The 24,440-nt window shown below is 56.5% G+C and overlaps 6 protein-coding genes across 6 annotated transcripts; 5 read left to right on the plus strand and 1 right to left on the minus strand.

Annotated features, from left to right (window-relative positions):
• Window positions 1–3,166: 3,166 nt before the first annotated feature.
• On the plus strand, window positions 3,167–5,121 carry BJ171DRAFT_508551 (uncharacterized protein). Its single transcript, XM_053111306.1, has 5 exons — window positions 3,167–3,492; window positions 3,641–3,766; window positions 3,905–4,253; window positions 4,383–4,483; window positions 4,653–5,121. Exons 1-5 carry the CDS (start codon window positions 3,223–3,225, stop codon window positions 4,848–4,850), a joined length of 1,044 nt encoding a protein of 347 aa, XP_052965962.1. The 5' UTR covers window positions 3,167–3,222; the 3' UTR covers window positions 4,851–5,121.
• On the minus strand, window positions 5,122–9,024 carry BJ171DRAFT_508553 (uncharacterized protein). Its single transcript, XM_053111307.1, has 11 exons — window positions 8,742–9,024; window positions 8,556–8,653; window positions 8,289–8,437; window positions 8,065–8,143; window positions 7,475–7,885; window positions 7,209–7,313; window positions 6,586–7,070; window positions 6,163–6,440; window positions 5,951–6,070; window positions 5,747–5,821; window positions 5,122–5,614 (listed from the first exon to the last, which is right to left on the minus strand). The coding sequence occupies exons 1-11, from the start codon at window positions 8,956–8,958 to the stop codon at window positions 5,232–5,234; spliced, it is 2,400 nt and encodes a 799-aa protein (XP_052965963.1). The 5' UTR covers window positions 8,959–9,024; the 3' UTR covers window positions 5,122–5,231.
• A 255-nt stretch (window positions 9,025–9,279) lies between these two features.
• BJ171DRAFT_599781 (uncharacterized protein) lies at window positions 9,280–11,693 on the plus strand (the record flags this gene model as incomplete). The annotated part of the gene is made up of 7 exons (XM_053114958.1): window positions 9,280–9,611; window positions 9,727–9,970; window positions 10,083–10,152; window positions 10,297–10,600; window positions 10,703–10,895; window positions 11,008–11,104; window positions 11,200–11,693. 7 exons carry the CDS (start codon window positions 9,280–9,282, stop codon window positions 11,691–11,693), a joined length of 1,734 nt encoding a protein of 577 aa, XP_052965964.1.
• A 253-nt stretch (window positions 11,694–11,946) lies between these two features.
• Window positions 11,947–18,047, plus strand: BJ171DRAFT_508555 (muts domain V-domain-containing protein). Its single transcript, XM_053111308.1, has 22 exons — window positions 11,947–12,737; window positions 12,831–12,843; window positions 12,999–13,080; window positions 13,211–13,233; window positions 13,335–13,373; window positions 13,449–13,636; window positions 13,742–13,908; window positions 14,036–14,181; window positions 14,320–14,727; window positions 14,792–15,126; window positions 15,242–15,343; window positions 15,520–15,584; window positions 15,687–15,727; window positions 16,003–16,078; window positions 16,175–16,254; window positions 16,347–16,483; window positions 16,574–16,602; window positions 16,701–16,767; window positions 16,848–17,223; window positions 17,350–17,428; window positions 17,537–17,626; window positions 17,706–18,047. The coding sequence occupies exons 1-22, from the start codon at window positions 12,030–12,032 to the stop codon at window positions 17,764–17,766; spliced, it is 3,312 nt and encodes a 1,103-aa protein (XP_052965965.1). The 5' UTR covers window positions 11,947–12,029; the 3' UTR covers window positions 17,767–18,047.
• A 237-nt stretch (window positions 18,048–18,284) lies between these two features.
• Window positions 18,285–23,339, plus strand: BJ171DRAFT_508558 (kinase-like domain-containing protein). Its single transcript, XM_053111309.1, has 21 exons — window positions 18,285–18,452; window positions 18,622–18,711; window positions 18,824–18,907; window positions 19,034–19,177; window positions 19,319–19,442; window positions 19,562–19,648; window positions 19,743–19,823; window positions 19,896–20,078; window positions 20,300–20,392; window positions 20,504–20,689; window positions 20,762–20,907; window positions 20,999–21,083; window positions 21,259–21,372; window positions 21,478–21,586; window positions 21,662–21,738; window positions 21,805–21,946; window positions 22,104–22,262; window positions 22,335–22,409; window positions 22,539–22,798; window positions 22,912–23,028; window positions 23,126–23,339. Exons 1-21 carry the CDS (start codon window positions 18,370–18,372, stop codon window positions 23,147–23,149), a joined length of 2,463 nt encoding a protein of 820 aa, XP_052965966.1. The 5' UTR covers window positions 18,285–18,369; the 3' UTR covers window positions 23,150–23,339.
• A 186-nt stretch (window positions 23,340–23,525) lies between these two features.
• BJ171DRAFT_508559 (Rab5-interacting protein-domain-containing protein) lies at window positions 23,526–24,274 on the plus strand. Its single transcript, XM_053111310.1, has one exon. The coding sequence runs from the start codon at window positions 23,734–23,736 to the stop codon at window positions 24,079–24,081; it is 348 nt and encodes a 115-aa protein (XP_052965967.1). The 5' UTR covers window positions 23,526–23,733; the 3' UTR covers window positions 24,082–24,274.
• Window positions 24,275–24,440: the final 166 nt, after the last annotated feature.

The raw sequence follows: 24,440 nt of genomic DNA on the forward strand, positions 1-24,440 counted from the left end.
AAGGTGGAAGTCGAGCTGCACTCGCAGCTCCGGTCGCAGGACATGGGTGAGATGGACCTTGAAAGCCTCCGAGGACGACACCTTGGGCGAGGGGGTGGTCGACATCCAGGTCTCGATGCTGAGTCGATACTTCATGGTGTTGTGCCACTCAGTATTGGACGTATGGCCACACATGTGCTGGTAGTGGCCATTGGAGAATGAGACCACCTCGTCTTGGTGGCCCGGTGCTTGGATGACCGCAGTGAAGATGGAGCCGACTCCAGGATCGATGCCAATCCAAATGGTGCGACCTGGGGTCTGGGTCGCCGATGTGGGCCTGGATGCGCTGCTCGGCAGTCGGAGGAGGCTCGATGGTCTCGGTGCGATCGGTTCGACGCACAAACTTGACGAGACCGATGGTGCATCCAATGCCATCGGTGCTGATCTCGTAGTTGAACAGCTTCTTGTCCCTGACCCGCTCTTGGAAGAGGGAGCTACGCAGCTTGAAGCAACTGCGCCAGAGACGATCCTGGTTGTTGACACCGTCCTCACCTTCTTCCTTGAGCTTGTCCCTGGTGAGTCCAAGGCGCTTCTTTGGACCCAGGAGTTGCCAAAGAGTGACCGTGTCAATCTTGACATACTTGGCCTTGGCTGTGCATAGAGGAACTATCGTGCACACGGCGGAGGAGTGTCCAGAGCGAGCTGCTTGAGGGCCCACTTGAGTCTGGATGCCAGCTTGTTGATCTTGGCCTTGGTGGTGCCGAGCTCAGACTTGGCCGTGGTGAACCTCTTGTCGTCGGAGGGAATGCCTCTGGCAGTGAGCTTGTCCAGCTTGGCCTGGCGCTGCAACTCGGTGACTCGGAGGGCGGGCATGTCACAGTCGATCCACTTGTGGACATTGTCGACCATCTTGTCCCGGGCGAGGATTCCCACATGGTGTGAGAGGCGATGGAGGGCCCGGAAGCGGTCCTGGTCGTTGCTGTACCGAAACTCGTCCAGGACGTGGCCAAAGTCCGGGTAGAGGAACTCGAGATCGGCCTTGGGTGGAGTCTGCCCTGGTTTCTCGAAGAGCTCGAGACAAGCCTCGATGGCGTCGTGCTTGTGCTTGTTGGCAGGGAAGACGGCAGCACAGAAGCGGCGAAGGAGTCGCCAGTATGCCAGGTCGAGGTGGGTGGTGCAGTTGGTGGCATAGGCATTGACAGCCAGTGTGAGAAGCTGACTGTGAGCACCATCAGGCAGACAAGGGGCCGGAGGCAGGTCTGCGTGCCGAGTGGTCTGGTAGTCGCGAAAGGAAGCGACCAGATGCTCGTTGTATTTCTCATTGTCCCCGGTCGGGGAGAGGGCACCGTCCTGGACGATCTTGAAGCATTGGCGAACGAAAGCAGGGGTGGACTTGGAGATGACGGGGACGGGAAGATCCTGCTCGATGCACCGGAGGATGTGCAGGTTGAGCAGCCTGGATGCCTCGAACTGGATCTGGGTCATGGCCTCGACGGTGGCCTGGATCTTGTCGCGGAGAGCGGGATTGAGACAACAGCCATCCATCGTCTGCTTGAAGCAGCTGAACTGAGGGGCGGATGACCTTCCATCCACGAGAGGGACGACGGAGCTCTTGAGGGGCCGGTATTTGGGACACTTGTTGGTGTTGCAACGTTCGTGATCGGTGCCATCGCACTGGCGACATCGCTTGACAGGACCAGATGAGGGACCAGGCTCGGTGGGATCGACATCCATTGGATCTGCAGAAGCAGTGGTGGTGAGCGACGGAGCAACAGACGAACAAGCATGCGTGGGGTCAGAATACGAACCAGAGACAGGCTCCGACTGTGACTTGGCTTTCTTGGGCCTGGGTGGCCGAGGCTGGCCATCACCGGTACCCTTACGCTTCGGAGGCATGGGGGCAGAGGATGCTGGATGCCTGCCAGTGGTACTGGTCAGAGCAGAGACTTTTTTTTATCGTACAATAGCGCGATGATCAGATCAAGGCGAGATGAGGGAAGAAAGCAGCAGGACGAAGGTGTGGCATTTATACCCGAGAGCAGGAGCCCGTCGTTGCGGGCTGGTTGGGGAAGTGACCCTGTTCAAAAATCGCCGAGAGGTTCAAGACAGGGATTTGAGCGTGAAAATGGCGGCTTGATTGGAGGGAACTCAACCCCAAATTGGAGGAACTCAACCCCAAATCGGTGGGGACTCAACCCCAAAGAAGTTCTCGATGGGATTGAAGTCGGGCGAGGCAGGTGGGGTGAAGATCACTGACCATCCTCGGCGCTCGATGCAGTCCAGGACAGGCATTGTCTTGTGCATGCTGACATTGTCCATCACAATCACAGAGTCGTCTGGGAAGGTCGCTCGCTCAAAGAACTCGACCATCGAGTGTGTCTTGAATGATGTGGGGATGTACATGCGATGCAGCACACCAGAGTGGTTGATGGCAAATGCAGCCGAGACAGACTTGTGTTTCATGTGATTGCGCTGGCGAAGCGGAGCACCCTTCGGTGAGTATCCGTAAAGAGGGAAAATGGATTTCCTGATCCCCGTCTCATCGACAAAAACGAATCGCCGCGGGTCGATGGAGCGGACCTGGTCCCTGAACTGTGCCACTCGCTCATCCAGTCGCTTGGACTTGTAGAGGTGTGTTGCCCTCTTGTGTGAGAGACCTGCTCGGTGGATGGCAGTGTGGCAGAGTGAGAGTGAAACTTTCCTCTGGAGAGTGGTTGTGTGGCGAATGGTCATGGCCAGCGCGCGATAACATTGGGTAACAAAATATTCGATGAATGGTCAAAATCCCGGGTGTCCCGTTTTTTATTGGATCACCGCAGTAAAATCTTGCTTCATCTCCTTTCTCCCATTCGTGTACTTCTCGCCCCATCCCCCCTCTCTCCGTGCCATGATATGCGCTCTTTGTTTCCGCTCTTGCTCTGCTCGCTTTGACCTGTCTTGTCGTTGCTCGACTTTTTGTTCAACAGCGTACCCGTTTTGAGCCAGGGCCGTCGCTTTCTCTGGGTCCCGAATGCTGCCTCGCTCTGGATCTTGAATACACACCCACCGATGATCATGTTCAGTGTTTGCCATGCCACTCCAACCCAGCCGCCCCCATGTCCGTTTCGGCCGCTTGGCCCTCTGGCGCCGGACCCTGTCTTGTCCTTGTCTGCTCAAACCCGCGAAAGGCCTCGCCTTTGCCAGTGTCATTCATCTATCGCTGCATCTCGCTCCCAGTCGACGACCACGTATCCCTCTCCAGCCATGGACTATATGCCCAAGATGCCGCCGCCGGGAACAACGCCCCGCCAGGCAGTGCCTATCACTCTGCCGCCCGAGCCCGTCAACCAGCGTCTGGCCGTGACCCTCGACAGCAACCACACCTTCGAGGTGCCAACGAAGCGCATCCACACCACCGAGGACGTGGCCGTCTGGCTCAAGTCCGAGGCCTGCGCCCGGTTCGTCGAGTTTGTGCAGGTGCTGAACGTCCATGTCAAGAACAAGAAGATCTCGGATCCGTGCGCCGAGTCCAAGGTTGGCCAGCACGGCAGCGATTGTTGTCTGGGCCGCCACCGCGGACAGACCAGAGACGTCCTCGCTGCAACGCAGCATAACCGGGCAAAGTGAGAACCAAACGGCAATGCAGGATGGTGTGCTGAATCTCTCTGGGTTGCGCCCCTAGGCTGTGTCGGATCTTGTTGGCCTGCTTACGACGCTGAGCATCTGGGTCGACGAGATCCCGCCGCTGGAGGGCCCAAAACGCTTCGGAAACCGAGCCTTCAAGATCTGGTACGAGAAGATGGAGTCGGTACGAGTCGATGCTCTGTCTGGCAGTGCGATGAGCCGGCTGTCGAGACGGCTAGGCTTGGACTGACGGTCAGGCCTCTCTCTCCCTTCCTGGATACATGGCCGTTGCTGGCCCGCTCTCCAACCCGATCTCCTTCAGAACGTCTCGACGCTGCTCTTGCCGCTGGTCCCGCCTGCCCTCGACAGGGATGAGGTTCTCAAGGAGCTCACGCCGTACTTTACGGGCTCGTTTGGGCACTCTGTGCGGCTAGACTATGGATCCGGCCACGAGCTCTCGTTTGTGGCATTCCTGCTGTGTCTCGACATCCTGCAGGTCGTTGGACCCGACGACTTCCATGCCCTGGTCACCCGTGTGTTTGTCAAGTATTTGGATCTGGTCCGCAAGATACAGACGACGTACTCGCTCGAGCCCGCGGGTTCGCACGGTGTGTGGGGCCTCGATGATCACCAGTTCCTGCCGTACTTTTGGGGCAGCGGCCAGCTTCAGGGTAAGAGAACCGCAAGCCTGAAAGGAACATATCGAGATCGGAGACCCTGGCAGAAGCGCCATTCGCTGCAAATGAAACATCAACCACGATCGCATGACCGACCACGGAGCCTATTCCTTCTCCCGCCAGATCATCCCAGACTGCGGCCCAAGTCCATCATGCAGGTCGAGCTCGTTGACCACTTTTACAGGGAGTATCTATACTTTGGGTGCATCAAGTTCATCAACGAGGTAGGTCTGGGCGGGTTCCAACAGAGCCTGGTCGGATTGCTGGAGACGTCTTCCCAGCAGTCCGATGCGATGAGCAAGTTTGAGGACCCGGCTCTTGCGCAAGTGGCTTACCCAGTCCGTCGCTGCGGCGTTCACATCCCATCAACATCGACAACCTCACCAAATCCAGACGAAGCGCGGACCGTTCCACGAGCATTCGCCACTGCTTTACGATATCTCTGGCGTGCCCACCTGGACCAAAGTTAATAGCGGCATCCTCAAGATGTACATTGCCGAGGTGTTGATGAAGTTCCCGGTGGTGCAGCATCTGCCCTTTGGCTCGCTGCTGCCCTTCCGGGAAGCCGAACACCCGATCCGATTCAACTAGACTGCGGCGCTCGCGCTCGCATGGTGGACATGAACAACAGAAAGGATCAAGCGAGCTGCGAACACGGACCTTGAATGTGATGCGTCGTTCAGCCGCCGTGGTTTCGCATGGACTCATCGTCGCAACCGCCTCTATCGCCAGTCTGGGGCGCTGGGTTTGGAACGGCATGAGGTCGTGAGATGGCAATTCCTGAGCATGGACATCTGTGAATGTGATGAGTGTTTATTCGAGATCCAGTACACGCATGGACACGGACAATACAGGAGCAAATGATTCCCACGGCCCCAAATCTAGATCGCACAATGCATGCTTGTCGGTCGGCTTCCTCCGGGTCTCCCAAGACGACTCTCATCGGTCTGGGATCGACGTCCGCTGCTGCGATCAGGTTGTTCTAAAGATCTCCGACAGCCTCTCTTTCACACCCGCATAGACGACCGGCCCAATTCCTCGCGGGACCGAAAAGATGATCGTTCGTGGCTTGGCGGTGAACGAGCTGCCGGCGGTGCCGTTGCCGCTGCTGCCTCCCACAGCCGTCGTTGATCGAGTGTGCTCCATCATCGAGCCCTTGGTCGCCTTCATCACGTACTCGCCGCGGCGCTGGACCAGAGCCTCGGAGGCCACGCACGCCGGCGGGTCTGAGTCAAAGTCTGGCACGAGCAGCAGCGGCACCGAGACGTTGTAGATCTCACAGCGGTGGCAGGTTCGCAGGATATTCCGGTATCCTTCAAGAATCGGTGACCTAGGAGACATCTCGCCCCGAAGCGCTGGTCGCCGTTGCAAATTGTGTCAGCCGCGCCGGCGCCCCAGCAAGCATCTGCAGCCATGACTACAAACGAGCAAACAATCAACCACGCCCACCGAGGTCGCCATGCTCGACATATCAACCAGCCACTCACATTCGTCGCCAATGATGAGATGAAAGACCACATGGATCAGAGGCAGGTTGGAGTGCTTCGTGATGAAAAAGTCGCCTTTGGAAAGCAGCCGTAGGAGTGCGACCCCGGATGAGCCGCCCACATCGCACAGATTGCACCGGTGCTGACATCATGTCGCTGTAATCATGCTGATGTGCGAGTCGCCCGCGCCGCCTCGCTCCTTACCTTCTTCCAGAAGTGGCTGGCCCCTCTCGTCCTGGGGAAGCCTTCGCTCGATCTCCTTCAGCTGAATGTCGATCTCGTTGAAATGAAACTCGGTCGAGCGCTGGCACTTGCGAATCAGTTCTACGACAGCAAGGGTTCTTTGGTCAGTTGCTGCTGCTGCAACCTGCCTTGAGCAATCGAAAATACCCGCAGGGGCTTCGCGCCCTACTTACCCTTGTTAGCTGAGTTGCCGGACGCATAGGTCGCGAATTGCTGTGGTGTCAGCAGGACGATAGCCGCACTCAGGTCATCCGAGTACAGGGACGTCGTGGTCTGCGTCAAGCACGCCACCTGCTGCTCCGGCTCCAGCTTGCGACTAAACTGCGCCGATATCCTGGACACCTGCAGCCGGAGGTTGTAGATAGTTCGGACCCGCTGTCCGAAATGGACGGTAAAGCTCTCGCCGCTGTCGTTGGATGTGTCGCCGGAAGGCGAGTTTACAGAGGCAGAGCTACAGCCGGGGGATTTGTGCAATGCCATGAAGGTCAGAGCAGATGATACAATGCGCGATGCCACCCTGCCTCGATCACATCGCCCAAATCCTCAGCACCAGAGCTCGCCTTGGGCACTCAAACAAAGCAAAGTGAACAACGCACCGCTGCTTCTCCGATCCGTCAACGTCATCGAGTCCCAGCGACTCATTGAGGGCCTCAAAGGCTTTGCCAAAGATACTCGAGACGTGCTTGAGTCCCGACGTCGCCGCCGCTCCAGCCGACGACTGCTGGAGCTTTTGTTGCTGCTCCTTGAGGAAGGCGACAGGATTGAAGGGTCTGCGCGCCAGCGACGGCGACTCGGGCGGTGTTTGGACAGGAGAGCCTACTGACGACCCACCACTGTTGGACAACACTCGGCCGAGAAAGGTCGAGGGGGATTTCTTGACGCCGCCACGAGCCGGCAGCGGCGGCGTCGATACGGAGTCCTTGCTTTCGCGTGAAAGTGCGGCTGTTGTGCTCGGGCGGCCAGCTGCGGACTGCTGTAGGTTGGGTGTCGACCGGGCCAGCTGCGGTGTGCGAGTCTGTCGTTGGGCGAGGTGCTGCTGAACAACGCCTGGATTTTCAAGCAGGAGCACGATAGATCGCTCCTGAAGGTTGGCATGATCGGAGTGAGTTGTGTGTCAGCAACCGGCGGTCCAACACAATCGCTGCAGAATGACCGGGTAGATTGCGTATCGATGTCGATCCTGTGGCGTGATCGCGGCCAGAGTCGCATGGGATCTTACCAGGTCCTGTCCGGTGATCTCCAAGGCAGCGCTGCTCTCTTCTTTGGAGAACCCCATCTCCGACAGTTCCGATATCTTCTTCTCCAAACGAGGGTCGACTGGAGGCTGGGAGAGCAGCGTCCGAGAGAGGCAAGTTCATAGCCATTCCACGCGTATGGGCATCATGAAAGATCAGCCAACTCAGACAGATCAATGCAGCGCGGGTGCCAGCTCTGCAAGCGGCCATGCCCTCAAGTCGGCTGCTAGCCTGGGAAAGCGAAGCATACCTCGGGCTTTGGAGGAGGGGAAATGGGTGCTTGTGGACTAGAATCAGTTTCCTCGGCTGCAGGTCCGGGCTGGACAGCGGCTTTCTGTGCTATCATTTGGCTCCGCTGCTCGTCCCCTTCTAGTTTCATGATTTCCATCGACGGATGCCGCTCGAGCTTCTTGATGGCCGTTGTAATCACCTCGGAGGGATCGAGGGCGCTGGCCGGCCGATCGGCCTTGGCCCCCGGCTCCGGAGCCAATGTTGCTATTGCTTCGGACTGCTGCAGTTTCTTTCCTTTGTCGGCTCCGTCATTCAGGCGGTGCTGCATTTCCTCGTAGACCTTGACCACAAAGTCCTGATACTCCTGGCGCTGGGATTTGTGCAGCTCCTCAATCTCGCTTGCTATCGTGGCTCTGAAGATATCCAGTTCCTGTATGATCCAGGCGGCGACGGTTCCATCAGTCGCTCGTCGATGGCGTGCATTGGTAGAGATACCATACCGTACCACTGCTCATATCCTTGCGTCATCGACACGCTCATAAACAGGCGAAGATACCAACAGAGTCGATATTGGCAAACCAGCTTGCCGGTGCTGAAGCAACCACTAACCTCGTTGTGACGGGAGAGCATTTCAGCCAAGCCGATTTCTCTGCGAGTATGTTCGGTGCTTCCAATCTCCCGGCTGTGTCTGTGGGTAGCAAAGCACAAGTTCAACAGCAGGGAACAGTAGGCGCTGGCGACGGCTCTTCAATCCGATATCCCTCGACCAGGTGGACGGTCTGTCTGTCTGAGCCGGTTGGCTGCCGAGTGCAGGTCAGCGGGGCACATCATACCTGACTTGGATCTCGGCAATGCCTTCGTCGCGCTTGGCCCACATGGCCTCAATCGCCTGGCCGTATGTGCGCTCGAGGTTGAGTAGAGTGTCCAGTATCGAATAGTCCGACGAGTTGACGAGATATGCCAAGGCGACCGGGAATATGGGCTGGACGGTGCCGGGTTGCATCGGTAAGCATCAAAACTACTGCTCTGCTTCGACGCCCCATCGACGCTCGGTTGACGATGCCATGAAAAGCGAGTGCCTAAGCGGAACAATCGGGTACCTCTCCGCTCGGTACATGGTAGGCCGCAGTGCTCTCCCCGTACAGGTGCATGAGCCCCTTGGTGTTTTCGGCTTGCTGCTCCTGTGGCAGCGCAAGGGCTATATTGGATGAGAGTTGTTAGCCCGTCGTCATTTGCTCTCCGCTCGCTGTATCAGACAAGCGTGCGAATCTCGGCCTGGTACCAACCGGAAGCGAGCTGGGTCTCCTGGCGCTCCGACTCAAGCAAACCCAGCAACGTTGCCACCGCCGATTGCAAGGGATTCTCGAGAAGAGGGCTGACCCCCTGGGACTTTATCAGCGTTTTGACGGCCGAATCGATAGACTGCTTGCTGTTGCCGACCTGCACCTCGACCGAGCCATAGCTTTCCTGTCCTATCCGGTGCTGCACGCCGAGGGACACCATGGCGAAAGGCGGATCGTCGAGACAGATGGCAGAGGAACCCGCACGATCGCCGATGGCCCAAAGGCGGGCTCGCCCAGGACGCGCAGAGCCAACAGCCGCCGCCTCGCTTGGGCGAGAAGGCCCTCGGCAGACCGCGAGAAGCCCGATTTCCATGCAGATGCACCTCGATGCTCGGGCATGGCCATATCGGCATCAGTATCGGCAGGCTGTCGTTGCTGCAATCGCGGTCGATGCTGTGAAAAAGCCCGCGCTTGGACTCGGCCTTGCATTGCAGCGCCAGCATCGCCCGCAACAGCGCTGGCACCGCATCTCACCACCACCATGCGCCCCGGATCCAGAGGTCACTCCAACGTTAGCATCAGCTCCAAGGGCAAGAGCAAAAAGTCGGCAAAGTCCCGCCTCAACCCGAACGCCGGAACAACCGATGAGCTCGCATCCATCTCCAATATCGAGCTCAACCAGGTTCACAGCTCCTTGACGGCATTCAACTACTACTGGAGCCGCAAGGAGAACCCAAAGACGCCTGAGGAGCTCGAGAATGAGCGGAAGCAGCGCCGCATTTATGCAAGTCAGTTCGCCGGACTCTGTCTCGACCTCGACACGACCGAATCATTGATGGCGTGTCTGCGCGAAAGCCGCCAGGACGACTACTGGTAAGTCTGTCGGTCTTCACTGCAGATCTCCACAAAGCCTGCTGGGATCACAGCGCGAGCCGGCTGACCAACATCGCGTTCCCACGTTCGTTTCGCTGTTGCCTCCCGTTGCCAGCGACGCTGTCTCGAATGCCTTTCATCTGGAGAGAGAGCCTCCTTCTCCCAGCTGGATCCTCGCTCGCCCGTCTCTGCCGCCGCCTGACGGGCCCATCCAATACGACCGCCACCGCGAGGACGACATCTTCCGCGACGTGGTGCTCACCCACTACATGATGGAGGCCATTCGATATCCTTTCATGCAGTTTGCGTGCATCCCGTCCGGCGCCATAGGCACGCTGATAGATCGCTCCGCGCCGACTGTTTGACTTGCATTTACTCTGAGGCGGATCTCCAGTTGCTCCGCCCAGCCATGACCAATCCGGCAATCGTCCTTAACCACTTGATTTCGCATGCCACACACATGTCTACGAGAAGGGGTTCTCGGCCTACCAGATTGCCCTCTGGGCCACCATGCTCTACAGCACACATGTCCGATTCGTTGGTAGGCGTGTCGCAGGCGGCCAAACCCACATTCCGAGTGGCGTGGACAGCAGCAAGATCGCCGCTCGCCGAACCTCGTCTGTGCCTACTCACAAATGCCTGCTCGGTTGCTCCGACGAACACACATATCGCTCTACATTTCCAGAGACCATACGAGTCAACCCGCTGAACTCTGGGCCCGAGGTTGCGCTGGATCTCTTCACGACGTTTCTCTACATGTTCATGGCCCCAACAACATCGACCCAGCCCTCGCGCAACGACAGAGACATGTACGGGTCACCCCGACGCCGCCGAAGCAGCGTGGCGATTCCAAAGAGCCCCGCATCGTTTTCTATCCAGAACTCGACTTCCGAGTTTGAATTTGATGGAGACTCGGGCGGGCCACGGCCGGAGCGTGGCCCGCTCTCTAACCAAGAGGCCGTCTGGCTGATCGACTACTTTACCGACAAGTAGGAGTGACTGATTGTGACGCCGCTTGTGTCGACCAAAGAAGACCAGTACGCCATGTCTCGCCTCGGGTGTACTGCTGACACTGTTGGTTTGCTGTCCAGCTACTTGAAGCACATCAAGTTGATATCGCTGGTGTTCTATAGACCGCAAGAATTGATGCGAACAGCGGCTCGGCGCCAAACCGAGAGAGAGCTCGACTTCCAGCCCCTGGCGAATGGAATTGCAGCCGAGAAATGGGAAGAATTCCTCGCCGAAGAGGATGAAAAGAAGCGATTGGCTCTCCAGGCTGAGCTGGTATGCGGCTCCTCTTGGAGCGACATTGCCTCGAACGACTGCAGCTTGCTGGTGCCTGTGATCCGCTGCGCTTGCCTCCTCTGAAACTATCGGGGTTGTCATCGTTATTCAGGAGGCCGTCGAAGCTATCAAGCGAGAGGAACTCGAAAAGGAGCAGCGGTGTCGAGAACAAGAGCTTGCGAGACAGGCCGAGCTCCAAGCGATTGAAGGTAAGTGCCCAGATTCTCACGACCGAATTGAGATACTCGCTCTTTGTATATAGTCGGCGTCGGGCTCACTCTGTCCTACGACCTTGTCTGCATAGATTCATACATCGTTGTTCCCCCATTGAAGCCATACGGCGGAGAGATGCCTCATCCTCCCAGGAGCGACGAGTTGTTTCCGGCAGATATGCTGGTGGAAGTCGTGCCGCCCCCAGATGCGCCCGCAACCGAGATCGCATCTGGAGAGCCTGCTCCGGAGCCGGCCCCGATGTCCTCCGAGCCCCAACATTTACGGCCGGTGAATCTCAACCCAACCAACATAGCAAAAATTATTGGGCAGACCGCCGTGCCTCATATTGCCTTGGTGATGGCCTACCTCGAGGGCAAACTGGAGCATGAGATCACCGAGATGAATATGCGACTGGGCAAGGTCCAGGTCGGGCTTGAGAAGCGAGAAAAGGATGACAAGAACAGGAAGCCGGCAATGCCAAATCCGAGAGAAAGAGAGCCCTCTCCAGACAAGGGCTTGTCCAAGGACGGCAAGAAGCTGGCTTCGACTCGCGATTTGCCCAAGACAATGAAGGGGAAGAAGTGATACCGCGCTCTGTTTGATATCACTGACACAGTCTGAATGGAATCATGGATATATGTAGCAACTGAGGGAGTGCTTTGGATGAAAGAAATGGCACCATCCCGGTGGATATGATGCATGCTGGTGGACTGCGTTGGCTGCTGGGAACCTTGGTGCTTCGTGGTGCCCCTGGCCAAGCCCTTGTCCATCCGAAGCAGTGCCATTCCAATTCGCGATGCGCAGCGCCCAGGATGGCTGTGACCACCAGGCTTTGCCTCGCATCTGCCCCACATCTGCCCCGCATCTGCCCCGCATCTGCCTGTCCAAAGCCATCCATTCCGCCGGCAGCGTCAGGAGCAAATGAAACGACAGCGGGAGACCCCGTCCTCGCCCTCGGCCGGCGGAGGCAAGAGGGCTGCACTCCAGCAGCCCACGATATCGTCGTTCTTTCTCCCGAAACCACCCTCAAGAACGACCAAACCGTCAACGGAAGCGGAGCCCGTCGGTGTCGGATTCAGCGCCGGCGAAGCCATAGTCCTCGACGATGCTCTCAGCGATGGCTCGCACGGCAGTGCTCCAAAGGATCCACCGGCAACTGCATCGACAGCGGCAATCCATCCCGATCGGAGCTCCAAACGGCCGCCACGCACACGGAGCTTGCACAAGTTTGCCTTTGGCCGGGGCGAGACGACTGGCACATCGACTCCCGAAGAGACAGCGATCGATCTTGACGATGTGTCTTCTTCGATCAACTTGGTGATCGGCGACGAGTCCATGGCATCACCGTCCTCCGATAAACTAGATCGAATCTTCCGCGAGGCACAGATGGTCGACCCGGAGCAAACTGGAAAGCCGGCCATGGTGTCATCCCTCGAACGAAGCCGAGGAAAGGCATCTGAGCGGGCATCTGAGCGGGCGTCGGAAAAGTCTCCTGCTGGAAGGAGACCTTTCTCTCGCAACTATACCCCGCTGGAGCAGCAGTTCCTGGAAATCAAGCAGAGCCACCCAGACTGCATCTTGATGATGGAAGTTGGATACCGATATCGGTTCTTTGACGAAGATGCCAAGGCAAGTGGCCCTGGATGCCAATAGCACCTAGCGCTGCATGTCCTGCTTTGTCGAATATCTCTGACGAACAATGTCTGTCACTCGGCGGCGCAGATTGCAGCCAAAGGTACGGACATGCGTCTGCAAGCCGCGCAACCCGACGCTCGCTTCGACTATACTGCTGCCCTCAATTCGCGGCGGTGATTTGGTACTCTCGCTCAGCATGGGCAAACGTTGCTGCTGTGCCGGAGTACGCTCATCAATCCTGTTGTATCGGCTTAGAACTCAACATCCAAGCACACATGGACCACAGCATGTTCACAGCATCCGTGCCGACTTTCCGATTGAACGTCCATCTCAAAAAGTAGGTTGCGCTTGGGCCCTGCGCGGGTGGTTTTGGCTTTGTCTGTTGCCGGCCCGAGTATGGACCTTTGTGTCTCCGATCGATGGGCCCGGGTTGTCGCTGCAGTGCACTAATCCCCACATTATAACAGACTGGTGCATCTTGGCTATAAAGGTGCGATGGATCCCATCTTTCCATGGTTTGCTGAGAGCACTTGCGTCTCGATCAAGGCTGTCAATGCCGATTCTGACCCATCAGCGCGTCTGCTCACACAGTCGGTGTCGTCAAGCAGATGGAAAGCGCGGCGTTGAAAGGTATGTTATGCGCGCTGTCGCTGCCGTTCAGCCCCCCCCCCGACCTAATATCGCTCTTCTTGGGCAAAACCACAGCCGTGGGCGATAACCGCAACGCACCCTTCATACGCAAGCTACATCGAGTGTTCACGAAGGGAACATTTATCGATGAGTTTTCGGACTCAGACGACGAGCCCGACGACTCGTCGGCGCCTTATATCTTGTCGCTTCGAGAGTCGAAAGAAACGTCAGCTGTCTATGGCCAAGTGTCGATTGCAGTTGTGGTACCGTGACTTGTTGCAGCTGCGTCGTTCGGCCTCGACTGTGTTTGTCGATACATATCCTTCGAGCTGCGATTTGACCACTGACGGCCCTTTTGGTGTCCCCAGGCCTTGAACGTGTCGACTGGAGAGATCATATATGACCAGTTCATGGACGGATTCATGCGGGCCGAGCTGGAAAACCGTCTGAATCACATCCGCCCAAGCGAGATTCTGCTCCCAGCCGAACCCATGACGCAGATCACAGAGCAGCTGGTGGCTAATTTGAGATTCAGGTGCAGCTTGTGCTTTCCAAGACAGCACTGACATCCCGATGTGTGATTTGTCCTATCGCTTCTGTGTATCTGATTCCTGTGCTGGTGGCAAACGCATGATGCTCCCACCAATCGACCGGATGTCTAGGCCCAGCGACGAGATCCGGATAGAGCGACTCAAAAGCGAGCTCTTACCATATCCCAAAGCCAAGTCGACCCTCCTGAGCTTCTATGAGGCTCAGATGCAGCGAGAAGACTCTGAGGATAGCGATGTCGCTAAAGCCTCGTCCCTCGGTGAGTCTTGTGGGATACACGCAGGGTATGCAGGGTCACAAGCGAAACCCCGGCTGCAGTCGTCCAAGGAGTGCATATCGCCAGACGTCGCTGCGCACACGGTTTGCCTGTGCTAGCTGCTCATAGCCGTGGATACAGCATCGCTCTACTCGCAGATCCACGATCTCCCCGAAGATGTCGTCGTCGTGATGCACGCAATTTACGAGTACTTGCGCCCGTTCGACCTGGCCAATGTCTTCTCCGCTACGGCCGAATTCAGCCACTTTTCGACCCTGGGACAGATGCTGCTTCAGGCCACCACCCTCTCGAGCCTTGAGATCTTCAACAATAGCTTCGATGGTCGCGAAGAAGGCAGTCTGTTCCACCGACTCAACAAAACTAAAACAAAGTTTGGCAGCCGACTTTTCCGCAGGTGGCTCGCGCGACCGCTCGTGGATGCCGCCTTGCTCGAGTTGAGAATCAAGGCTGTCGAGGCGATTCTGCTGGCCACGTCCAACGGTGACGAGGCGATCAAGAAGATGAAAGGACTCATCTGCCAGATACCAGGTACAGACACTGTCAAGTTGAGCTACCGTTTGTCACTGCTTAGTAATCCTGCGATTCGGTCCAGATCTCGAAAAGTCCTTGTCGCGGATCCATTACGGTCGATCTCGTCCAGTGGAGCTGTACTCGGCACTCGATAGCTTTAGAAAGTTTGGTGCTGTAGCCTCGATGGCCCTCGGCCAAATCAAGAACCAGTCCGAGCAATTGGGTGCAGTAGACGCACCGTCTGAATTGCTCCGACAGATATTTGACGCCGTTGCCGAGGGATATGCCCCAGCCATGTTTCTGGTCTCCAAGATGAGTCTTGAGGCAGCTCAAGCCGATGACAAATCGCAGTTCCTCATCGATACGATCGGCGGGCGATGTGATGAGCATATGCGCAGTATTCAAGACCTCAAGCAGGTAGACGGATTGTGCGCTGCAGATGACCGCTTACTGATGGAGAATTCGGCAGCATCCCGTTGCCACTGATCCACATTGCTCCATATACCACGGCGATGAAATTTTTGTGATCCAGGAGGCGACCGACATTGCGACGGGTTTGAGAGCACACGTTGTGGACTTGCGGAAACAGTTTGGAATCCCAAGCATGGACTTTGTATCTGTTTCTGGAAACGACGTAAGTTCGGCGATCGTATCCGCTGTGCCGACACCCGGTCGGACTCAATGAGAGCATACCGCTGCACTGTGGACAAGCTGGCCCTCACAGAGCCACGGTTGCGCTCCCATTCATGCACAATTGGTTCTCGGACTCTGGACCTGAAACACTTGCTTTGCTCCGCTGTGTCGTGTTAGTACTTGATCGAAGTTCCAAACTCGGTGGTCTCAAGGATCCCAAAGAACTGGGAGAGAATATCAGTGTGAGCCACGCCGACGAGCAGCATGACTTGATGGGCTCCGGCTCGAACTCTGCAGCTATCGCACCACCACCCTGATACCGAGGCGTCTATCCAATCCGACAGAACCAAGGCAGTGTCTCGGTTCCGCGACGCCTTTGTCAACGGTAAGACCGGTTCGACTTGTCTATTCAATTGGACTGACTTGATCCAAGACATGCACATTGCTATTGACGAGAACCTCGGCTCTGTCGGTCAAACCAGACTGGACTGGACTGGACTGGACTGGACTGGACTGGACTGGACTGGACTGGACTGGGCTGGGCTGGACTGGACTGAACTGAACTGAACTGAACTGAACTGAACTGAACTGAACTGGACTGGACTGGAAACCCTCATCCACTCGTATCAACCCCATGCTGATCGTTTGTCTGTTTTGAAGAGGAACTACGTCGACTGGAGAGAAACAAGGAGCGCCTTCACAATGCCTCAAACGAACTATACCAGGCATTTCTCCGGTATCTATCCGTCGTTTCTTGAGCGACGTAAATGACTCAGTTTGTACCAGGCGACATGCGGCCTGTGAGCACTGCTGACACTGGATACATCGCCAGCGAAATCTCAGAGAAGCACATGAAAACGTTCCGCTCCGTAGTCAATCATCTGGCCATGCTGGACTGTCTACTCTCGCTAGGTGGATGTCACTGCGACCTCGAGCGACAGCGCACGGCGACGCTAAACCCCAGCGCCATTGCTAACGAGCATTACCGCTGCACGGTGTATCAGCCGTGATAGCGTCCCAGCCAGGATACGTAAAGCCCGCGATAGCCTCCGAGTCAGCGACAATCCAGGTCAAAAACGGCCGCAACCCAATCGTCGAGCAGCTTGTGGATGGCTTTGTGGCCAACGACATATCGATCGAGGCAAGTCTCGCCCGGATTTTCCTCAATCCACCCGTCGACATGCACTCAAACTCACCAGTGCGCTGATCCTGTCTCTCGCTTTCACTCCAGGACGGATCGCGGTTTATGCTGATTACAGGGTATGCTGTGCGCTATCCCAATGCTGTTCGACAAGCTGTGTGTGCTCCTGACTGACCAACCTCATTGCCTGCCCTTTGAAACCCTCGGATCGATTCAGTCCAAATATGGGCGGCAAGTCGTGCTATGTCCGTCAGGTGGCCTTGATCGTCCTGATGTGCCAGATTGTGAGTTGATTCTCACTCTACACTCAAGCCAGCATCGATCGTAGATTGTATTGCTGACCCGCCCGATTGTGTCTTTGCAGGGCTCGTACATCCCCGCGGAAGAGGCCCGCATTGGACTCTTTGATGCCATATTCTGTCGGATGGGAGCCGCCGACAATCTGGTCCGTGGTGAGTCCACGTTCATGAAGGAGCTCGCCGAGACCTCGGACATTCTGCGGCTGGCTACCCCCAAGTCTCTTGTGATCCTCGATGAGCTCGGCCGAGGAACATCGACGCACGATGGAACTGCAATCGCCTGGGCGACAGCCGAGTTCCTGCTCTCCGGCCATGCGCGTGTGCTTTTCGTCACGCACTACCCTTCCCTTGGCGATCTGCAGCGCGAAGACGAGCAGGGCAGCGTCGTCTCTTGCTTCCACATGGGCTTCATCGAGATCCAAGATAACGATGCGGACGGAGGTACCCGTCAATGCACTGGCGTGTCTCGGCGTGTGCCTGATACTCGATCTGGCGAGACATGCATCCGAGTTGGGGTCTAACCAACATCCCAATTGCCTTGCCCGGTGCTTGCAACTCTGCTGCCAGATCACCCCGAGAGCGTCGAGATCGAGAAGATTGTGTTTCTTTACAAGCTTACACCGGGCCTCGCAAAGCGATCCTATGGGTACGTTCCTGCTGATCGCGGGTCTGGGTGACGAGCTGGCGGCGATCGTGGCGCCTGGGAACAACATAGTCCGCCAACTTGGCTGACAGAATCGGTTGCACTCAACAGTTTGAATGTTGCCCGACTCGCTGAGATACCCCGAGATGTGCTGGAACTCGCCAAGATCAAGTCCGATGAGCTCGAGCTCAGACACCAGGCGTAAGTCTGGCTGTCGCGCACTGCACATTGTGACGAGCACCAGGGTGTATTCTGATAGAACAGCTGTGCTCTCTTTCAGGACCAAGAACATTCGGCGTTTCAAACAGCTCCTCTCTCTCCGTGCAGAGCAAGGGCGGTGATCTCCCATCGGGCTGCTGATGAAAGATCGCTGTCAGCGGGGAGCTTGTTACAGTGTTCCTATTTTGAAACGGGACATCCTGTTTAGACCAGGACTATTTTCTGGGACCTCAATACGCACACACCTATTGCAACCATGGCCAAACGCCATGCCCAAGGAGACCGAGGCGGTGATTGCCATCGGAAATGCGTTATGGCTTCAATGCAGGGGCTATGCATCCAGTCCCAGGAGGCAGCGGTTTGCGCGGTGCTTTGAGCGGTGCAGGTCGATTGTGAAGACCGGAGAGCGACTGGATGTCTTCACTCAGAGTTAGTCTGCTGAATTGCATGTGGCTCTGTTGGACTCTTCGATAGTGGATGTGATCAGCCCAATATCAGCCACTCCCGATCGCCTCCATTGCTGCCTTACCGGCTATCACCTTGGGCTGTATCGGTCGATACATCGGCCGGGCATCGCCAGCACGCAGGTCATCCGCGATCATGATTCCAGCCAGGCGGCCAGCCCTGCTCTGGCGCCTCTGCCTCCATCTCCCCTGTGTCCGTCTGGCCATCTGGCCGCCCGCTCATCCGCTCGCTCGCTCGCTCGCCAGTCCAATACCTCTCAGATGGAGGAACGCAACAGCAACCAGCTCAAGGACTTTTCCTATTGCCTCGTGGGCGATCTCTCGCTCTACCTCCGTGTCAAAGTGTATGTCTGGTCGCCATTACCCGCACCAAATATCGATGTGCTTGCTCGTCAGCCCACCAATCCATTCCTCTGGGTGGCCTCGGGGCATCCGGCCTGCACCCAAGCCCGGAATCACTGGGCTCTAATCTCACCAGAGAGCCTACCGCTGTTTCCTTGCCCTGGCTTGCAGATGCTTCTTCCAAGGCTCGCTGACCGGCGCTGAGCCGTCGCTGGTCATCAGCGACCCATACCTGAGGCTGTGTCCAGAATTGTCGCCAAGGTATGCCGCCAGCGTGCGTTTGGCTGGTCTGGATACTGTGCCAGACATTCGCAGCGAGCCTGGTCGACTGCTGATGATGCTCTCCTCGGCCTGACCCGATGCCTCTCTGCAGCGATACCTATGTCACCTTGCAGCTCTTTGCCGACAACAAGCCGCTCTCCATGCCCATGCGGACCCGATACCAGAGCTCCCAATCGTGAGTGCAGACCCTCAGCTCGCATCGGTTGGGCGATGGTGACGGCGACGGCCTTGAACGGAATTCCCGGTTTGTAGCCTGCAATTGTCCCTCACCCACAAATCCTCAAATGCCTTGGCGAGCAAGATGGAACGAGTGGCTCGTCATCCCAGTGAAATATCGGGATTTGCCCCTGAGCTCGGCGTTGTCCTTTACCGTCTGGGCCATCCATACGACAAAGAAAGCACGACCCATCGGCGGGTCTACCGTTCCTCTATTCGAAGACAGCCAGTAAGTGCCCATCATCGTTGCTCCCAAGAGCATGCTCGCAGCCGGTGGCTACCTGCATCTCTTGCCTCTGGAACGGCCGTCTGGTCGAGCCGTTGGTCCGGCGTGGCCTTGTGGCTAACTGTTGGTCGCTGCGCCGAATAGCGTGCTCAAGAAAGGAAGACACAAGCTCTATCTGTTCCCCGGTGTCGAAGGAGACGGTCTGGTCAATACATTGACACCATGCAAGCTGGACGATAAATCGACACCCATGGATCGTCTCGAAACGGTGGGCAACAAACCAAAGGTCGCCACATATCTGTTCAGTCCCATGGTATCCGACTCTTGACTGATTCACTCTATTTCGTGTTGTCTTTTCTGTGGACCTCGCTGGCCTATTTCTCTCAGCTGATGCGAAAGTACGAACAGGGCGACCTGCCGAAATCCCAGTGGCTCGATCATCTAGCCTTTCGCGAGATCGAGAAAGTCAACAGCGTTAGTATGCCTGGAGACTCGGCTTGCACAGCCAACGAAAGCCCTCCCTCACACAGTTGGCTCGAAACTAAACGATACGACTCTGATATTGCAGAAGGAGACAATGAGCTCGAAAAACAACTATCTCTATGTTGAGTTTCCACTCTTTGACTTTCCGGTGGTGTCCAACGAAAAGGTAGGCAGCCATGCAGCCGCTCAGAGTGGTGCACGGTAGAAACTGATGCGCCTCTCCTCGAATTTGATTCAGCAATACAGCCTTCCGCCCAGCATTTTCCCCAGGGGCGAGACCGATTCTCCCGGTATATACGACCCGGAAATGTTCCGCGATAATCCCGTCGAAGACAAGCACCGCCGGCTTGTTCGAAGCCATCGCAATGGACCACTCGATCGCGACCTGAAACCGAATGCGAAGCTTAGAGACGATCTGCAGGTACAGCTCGATGATGGCCATGCATCACACAGACACATTGAGGCGATGCAGTGATATGGGGACTCTCCGACTGTCTGTGGACTGAGCGTTGCCGATTCAGCCGACTGCGCGGTCGGTTCGGGACAACAGAACATGCAATGTTGTCCGAGCGTGCGTCTAACGCGAGAGCACAACATGGACTCTGTCTTGTGCAATGTGTCTCCCTGCCATCCTTGTCGCAGCGAGTGCTCAGGTATCCGCCGACCCAAGCGCTTTCGACCGAAGAGAAGGATTTGCTGTGGAAGTTCCGGTTCTATCTAACAAAGGACAAGAAGGTAAGGCTGCTCGCTGAGCGTGATCCCGACTCGGTCCGCGATTCTGCATCACTGACAGTTGCCGATAGTCGCTGACACATCCATATCTTTGCCTGCACCGGTGCTCGACAGGCTCTGACAAAGTTTCTCAAATGTGTTGCTTGGTCCGATCCTGTCGAGGTCAAGCAAGCCACAGAGCTCCTGCATGGCTGGGTCGACATCGATATCGAAGACGCCCTTGAGCTTCTTGGGCCCGCATTTGAGGACACCAAAGTTCGGCACTATGCGGTCATGCAGCTCCACAAGGCAGACGATGAGGTGGGTTTGCTGGTCCAGATCAGGGCGTGGCTTGGGCCGTCTTGACACAGTGCATCCAACCCGATACGACAGGAGTTGCAAGTTTATCTATTGCAACTTGTGCAAGCTCTCAAGTTCGACGGGCAGCTGAATCGCAAGGCAAAGCTCGAGTCTCCTCTCGCAGAGTTTTTGATTGATCGCTCCATCAAGAATCCACTGCTGGGCAGCAGCTTCCACTGGTAGACAGCGAGTTGCCGACACTGAGCGCATTTCGAACCGTGAGAGTCGGATCGTTAGACGGGCTTGCTGAGCGTCTGCGGACTGCCACAGGTATCTCATGGTCGAGTGCGAATGTAAGACCTACGGCAAGATGTACGGAAAAATTGCCTTTCACTACATGTCCACGATGACCGAGGTACGCCAGCGGTCACTACAGCAACCGGCAGATCCCCAGTGCTTGGGATAGATGCGGTCGCTGGAAGCTACGCCCTATCTCTATGATCCCGCGCACAGCACAGGCTCGGTAACCATAGTACACATATCCGTTCGAGGCTGTTGTTGTCGATGCTAACGCTTCTGACTTTTGCAAGATGCCCGATGGCGCCAACAGACGCAATGTCCTAAAGCGGCAAGGAGAGTTGATTGCGGTGCTCCACAAGCTCTCTCGGGAAGTCCGAAATCTTCGAGAGGCACGCACAAAGAAGGTGTGTATTGGATCGGCCGGGGAAGCTCGCAGATCTGATGCCGAGAGCGAAGCTCGATGGTGCCTTTGAGGCAATACTAATCCCACCCAATAACCTTGATGTCAGATCGAGAAGCTCATCAATTTCATCGCAGATCCCAAAAATGGACTCTTGTCTTTCCCGCCAATGCCGCTCCCGCTTGACGCCAGTGTTGAGATCACGGGCATCATCCCAGGTACGGCCAGCCATACAACCCTCACCAAACTGGCATCATCTGCGGCAGCAGACTAACCGCGATTTCCCTGAGCAGAAAAGGCCGGGGTGTTCAAGAGTGCCCTGGCTCCGCTCCGGCTGACCTTTACCTGTCTGGACGGATCTGAGTATCCTGTAAGTAGCATGCTCGTATCCGGGACGATCAACTTGGTCAGACTCATGACTGGTGCCCCTGCATAGGTTATGTTCAAGACAGGCGATGATCTGAGGCAGGACCAACTTGTCGTCCAGATCATCACCCTGATGGACAAGCTGCTGCGCAAAGAGAACTTGGATCTCAAGCTGACGCCATACAAAGTGCTGGCCACTGGATCGGACCATGGTATACGTCGCTGGCATCTGTGCCTGGCAAGGATGTAGAAAGCAGCGAGGCCGAGGTGCAAGCGGTCGCGGCATTCAGTTCGCTGGTTTTTTTTGGCACTGATGAAGCAACGGCACCCCCCGGCTCATCGCTGATTGCTACCGATTCCGTGGAACAGGCATGGTGCAGTTTATATCCTCGCTGCCTCTGGCGACGGTGCTTGCCGAGCACAACAACAACCTGATCACCTTCCTGCGTGAGCAAAACCCAACGGGCGGTTCCATCAATACCATGGGCCTCCCTCCCCAAGTCATGGACACGTATATCAAGAGCTGCGGTAAGCAACATAGCACGGCAAATATGGGAATCGTCGGTTTACTGACATGTCTGGCGGTGTGTTGTAATATAGCTGGCTACTGTGTAATCACCTATCTACTTGGAGTGGGAGACCGCCACCTCGATAATCTGCTCTTGACTGGAACTGGTAAGGGGCCTGTCCTCATCCCTCTGTACCCCGTATGAAGACTGCATTGCACGCACGCTGGATGGCACATGGCGGATCCTGTAGCTGCCGTTCTGGTTGATGCGTGCTTATGTACATGTTGGAACGCAGGAAATCTCTTCCACGTCGACTTTGGCTTCATCCTTGGACGCGATCCCAAGCCGTTCCCGCCGCCGATGAAGCTCTGCAAGGAAATGGTTGAGGCCATGGGCGGAGCAACGTCGCCGCACTATCAAAAGTTCCAGAGCTACTGCTTCACGGCATTCAACAGTCTCCGCAAGTCGGCCAGTTTGATCCTGAACCTGTTTTCGCTCATGGTCAATGCCAACATCCCTGACATTGCCATCGAGCCCGACAAAGCTGTGATGAAGGTACCGAATGTGCGAGAGGCTGTTAACGCCCTTGTTCGCAGCGGAATGCCATGATTTCCGTTCCTAACTGTACCGACCGTCGCAACATTGCGCTCCGATGCGATCACAACAAGGTTCAAGAAAAGTTCCGCTTGGATCTGACCGAAGACGAGGCCATGCAGTACTTCCAAGGCCTGATTCAGGAGAGTGTCAGCGCGCTCTTCCCACAGGTCATTGAGAGAATTCATCAGGCAAGTGTCTTGCGGCATGGGATGGCCCCGCCTCTGGACTCAAGCCGGAGCGGCAGTCTCTTTGGCTGAACCCATCTAACCATACACTTCCTCGCAGTGGGCCCAATACTGGAGGCAGTGAGTCGCCAAGCATCATACCAACGGTACCCGATGCGACAAGTCGCTCACTTTGTGATGAGCCAAGGCTTGCCAGTGTGAACCCGAAAATATAGTTCGTGCCGCAAGAGATGAGACCGGAGAGTCATCATCCGGTCTCGGAAACAGAGCGTCCCGTTCGTCCCGGATGCGCTATCACGTCAATATCATCCAGTGGCATGTGCGGTCGCTGTGGGCTGTCGCGGGACTATCATGCGGCAGGCTGTCTCTGTCTCTGTCTCGGCTGCAATCGATGCTGCAATCAATGCTGCCGTCTGGCCGGCCAGGAGTGTTGCTGGGTTTCGCGGAGGTGGCCATGAGAAGGCGCGAGCGACGCATTTGGAAGGGAGATCTGTGTTCGTCGTTCATCTCGTCACCCACCACGACATCCGCTCCCTTCACGCCAGGGCACCAATTCCTCTGCACCGGGACAGCGCCGTTGACGATTCCCCTCCTTCCTGGCTTCGCCCCGAGATACAAGCGCCCTCACCGCAGTCGCCAACCAAAGCCAGCGAACAACCTCGCCGAGCCCAGACCCTCGTGTCCCCTAATCGAACAGACCCGGCCACAATGCAAGCAGCACCGTCGCAGGCAAAGGAATTCAAGCTCTCCGAGGCCTTCTCGCCGAGGAACATCCGCAACAACACCCAGTACCTGATCTACGTGCGCTCGTCGCTTGCCGCCTTTGCTGGCATCGCAGCCGGTATCCTGGGCCTGCAAGGACTCTCCGGATTCCTCTTCTACCTGGTGTGCTCGGTTGTGACGACGGCGCTCATTATCCTGACCAAGGCTGGGTGGGATCACAAGATTTACTTCACCTCTCGCACCCAGGTGTGGCTGGAAGAAGTGAGCGGAAGCCTGTTCAGCTATCTCCTCTTCTGGACTCTGGCCTATGGACTCGTTCATCTCTACGATTAGCGGCTGGCAAGATCATTCGTCCGAGCCGCTATAGCGCTACCCAATGCCGAGCATCTCATGCTCCGTGTGGAACTTCACATCAAAGTCGTAGTGGCGACAGCGGCAGCCGTCCTAACGATGACGCAATCACATGTGAATAAACTGCGATCGGCTGCTTTCTTGTGCCAAGCTGATCGCAGCGATCTGACCAAGAGACCAGAGTGATGTCGCTGGCTCCTTCTCGCGATTTCTACGGCGTAGATATTGATGGCTACCCGAATCCTGAGGATATATCGGCATGCTGCTATAGCTTGCGAGCGGTATTGAACCAAAATTGATGGTGTGCTCACCCTGGCCAAAGATCCGTCCCGGCTGGATGA

This window comes from Polychytrium aggregatum, assembly GCF_025602895.1.
Source record: "Polychytrium aggregatum strain JEL109 chromosome Unknown BJ171scaffold_22, whole genome shotgun sequence".
NCBI lineage: Eukaryota > Fungi > Chytridiomycota > Chytridiomycetes > Polychytriales > Polychytrium > Polychytrium aggregatum.

Excerpts from the sequence above, each read along its gene's own strand:
- BJ171DRAFT_508551 (XM_053111306.1), top strand. The coding sequence starts at position 3,223 with ATGGACTATATGCCCAAGATGCCGCCGCCGGGAACAACGCCCCGCCAG. Across the intron at positions 3,767-3,904 it reads GGTACGAGAAGATGGAGTCG|AACGTCTCGACGCTGCTCTT; the intron begins GTACGAGTCGAT and ends GATCTCCTTCAG. Across the intron at positions 4,254-4,382 it reads GGGCAGCGGCCAGCTTCAGG|ATCATCCCAGACTGCGGCCC; the intron begins GTAAGAGAACCG and ends TTCTCCCGCCAG.
- BJ171DRAFT_508553 (XM_053111307.1), bottom strand. The coding sequence starts at position 8,958 with ATGGTGTCCCTCGGCGTGCAGCACCGGATAGGACAGGAAAGCTATGGC. Across the intron at positions 7,886-8,064 it reads TGCTCTCCCGTCACAACGAG|GAACTGGATATCTTCAGAGC; the intron begins GTTAGTGGTTGC and ends TGGATCATACAG. Across the intron at positions 6,071-6,162 it reads CGGCAACTCAGCTAACAAGG|AACTGATTCGCAAGTGCCAG; the intron begins GTAAGTAGGGCG and ends TTGCTGTCGTAG.
- BJ171DRAFT_508555 (XM_053111308.1), top strand. The coding sequence starts at position 12,030 with ATGAAACGACAGCGGGAGACCCCGTCCTCGCCCTCGGCCGGCGGAGGC. Across the intron at positions 14,728-14,791 it reads ACTCATCTGCCAGATACCAG|ATCTCGAAAAGTCCTTGTCG; the intron begins GTACAGACACTG and ends GATTCGGTCCAG. Across the intron at positions 17,429-17,536 it reads CTCGCAAAGCGATCCTATGG|TTTGAATGTTGCCCGACTCG; the intron begins GTACGTTCCTGC and ends TGCACTCAACAG.
- BJ171DRAFT_508558 (XM_053111309.1), top strand. The coding sequence starts at position 18,370 with ATGGAGGAACGCAACAGCAACCAGCTCAAGGACTTTTCCTATTGCCTC. Across the intron at positions 19,178-19,318 it reads CCTCTATTCGAAGACAGCCA|CGTGCTCAAGAAAGGAAGAC; the intron begins GTAAGTGCCCAT and ends TGCGCCGAATAG. Across the intron at positions 22,410-22,538 it reads TCTGCTCTTGACTGGAACTG|GAAATCTCTTCCACGTCGAC; the intron begins GTAAGGGGCCTG and ends GTTGGAACGCAG.
- BJ171DRAFT_508559 (XM_053111310.1), top strand. The coding sequence starts at position 23,734 with ATGCAAGCAGCACCGTCGCAGGCAAAGGAATTCAAGCTCTCCGAGGCC.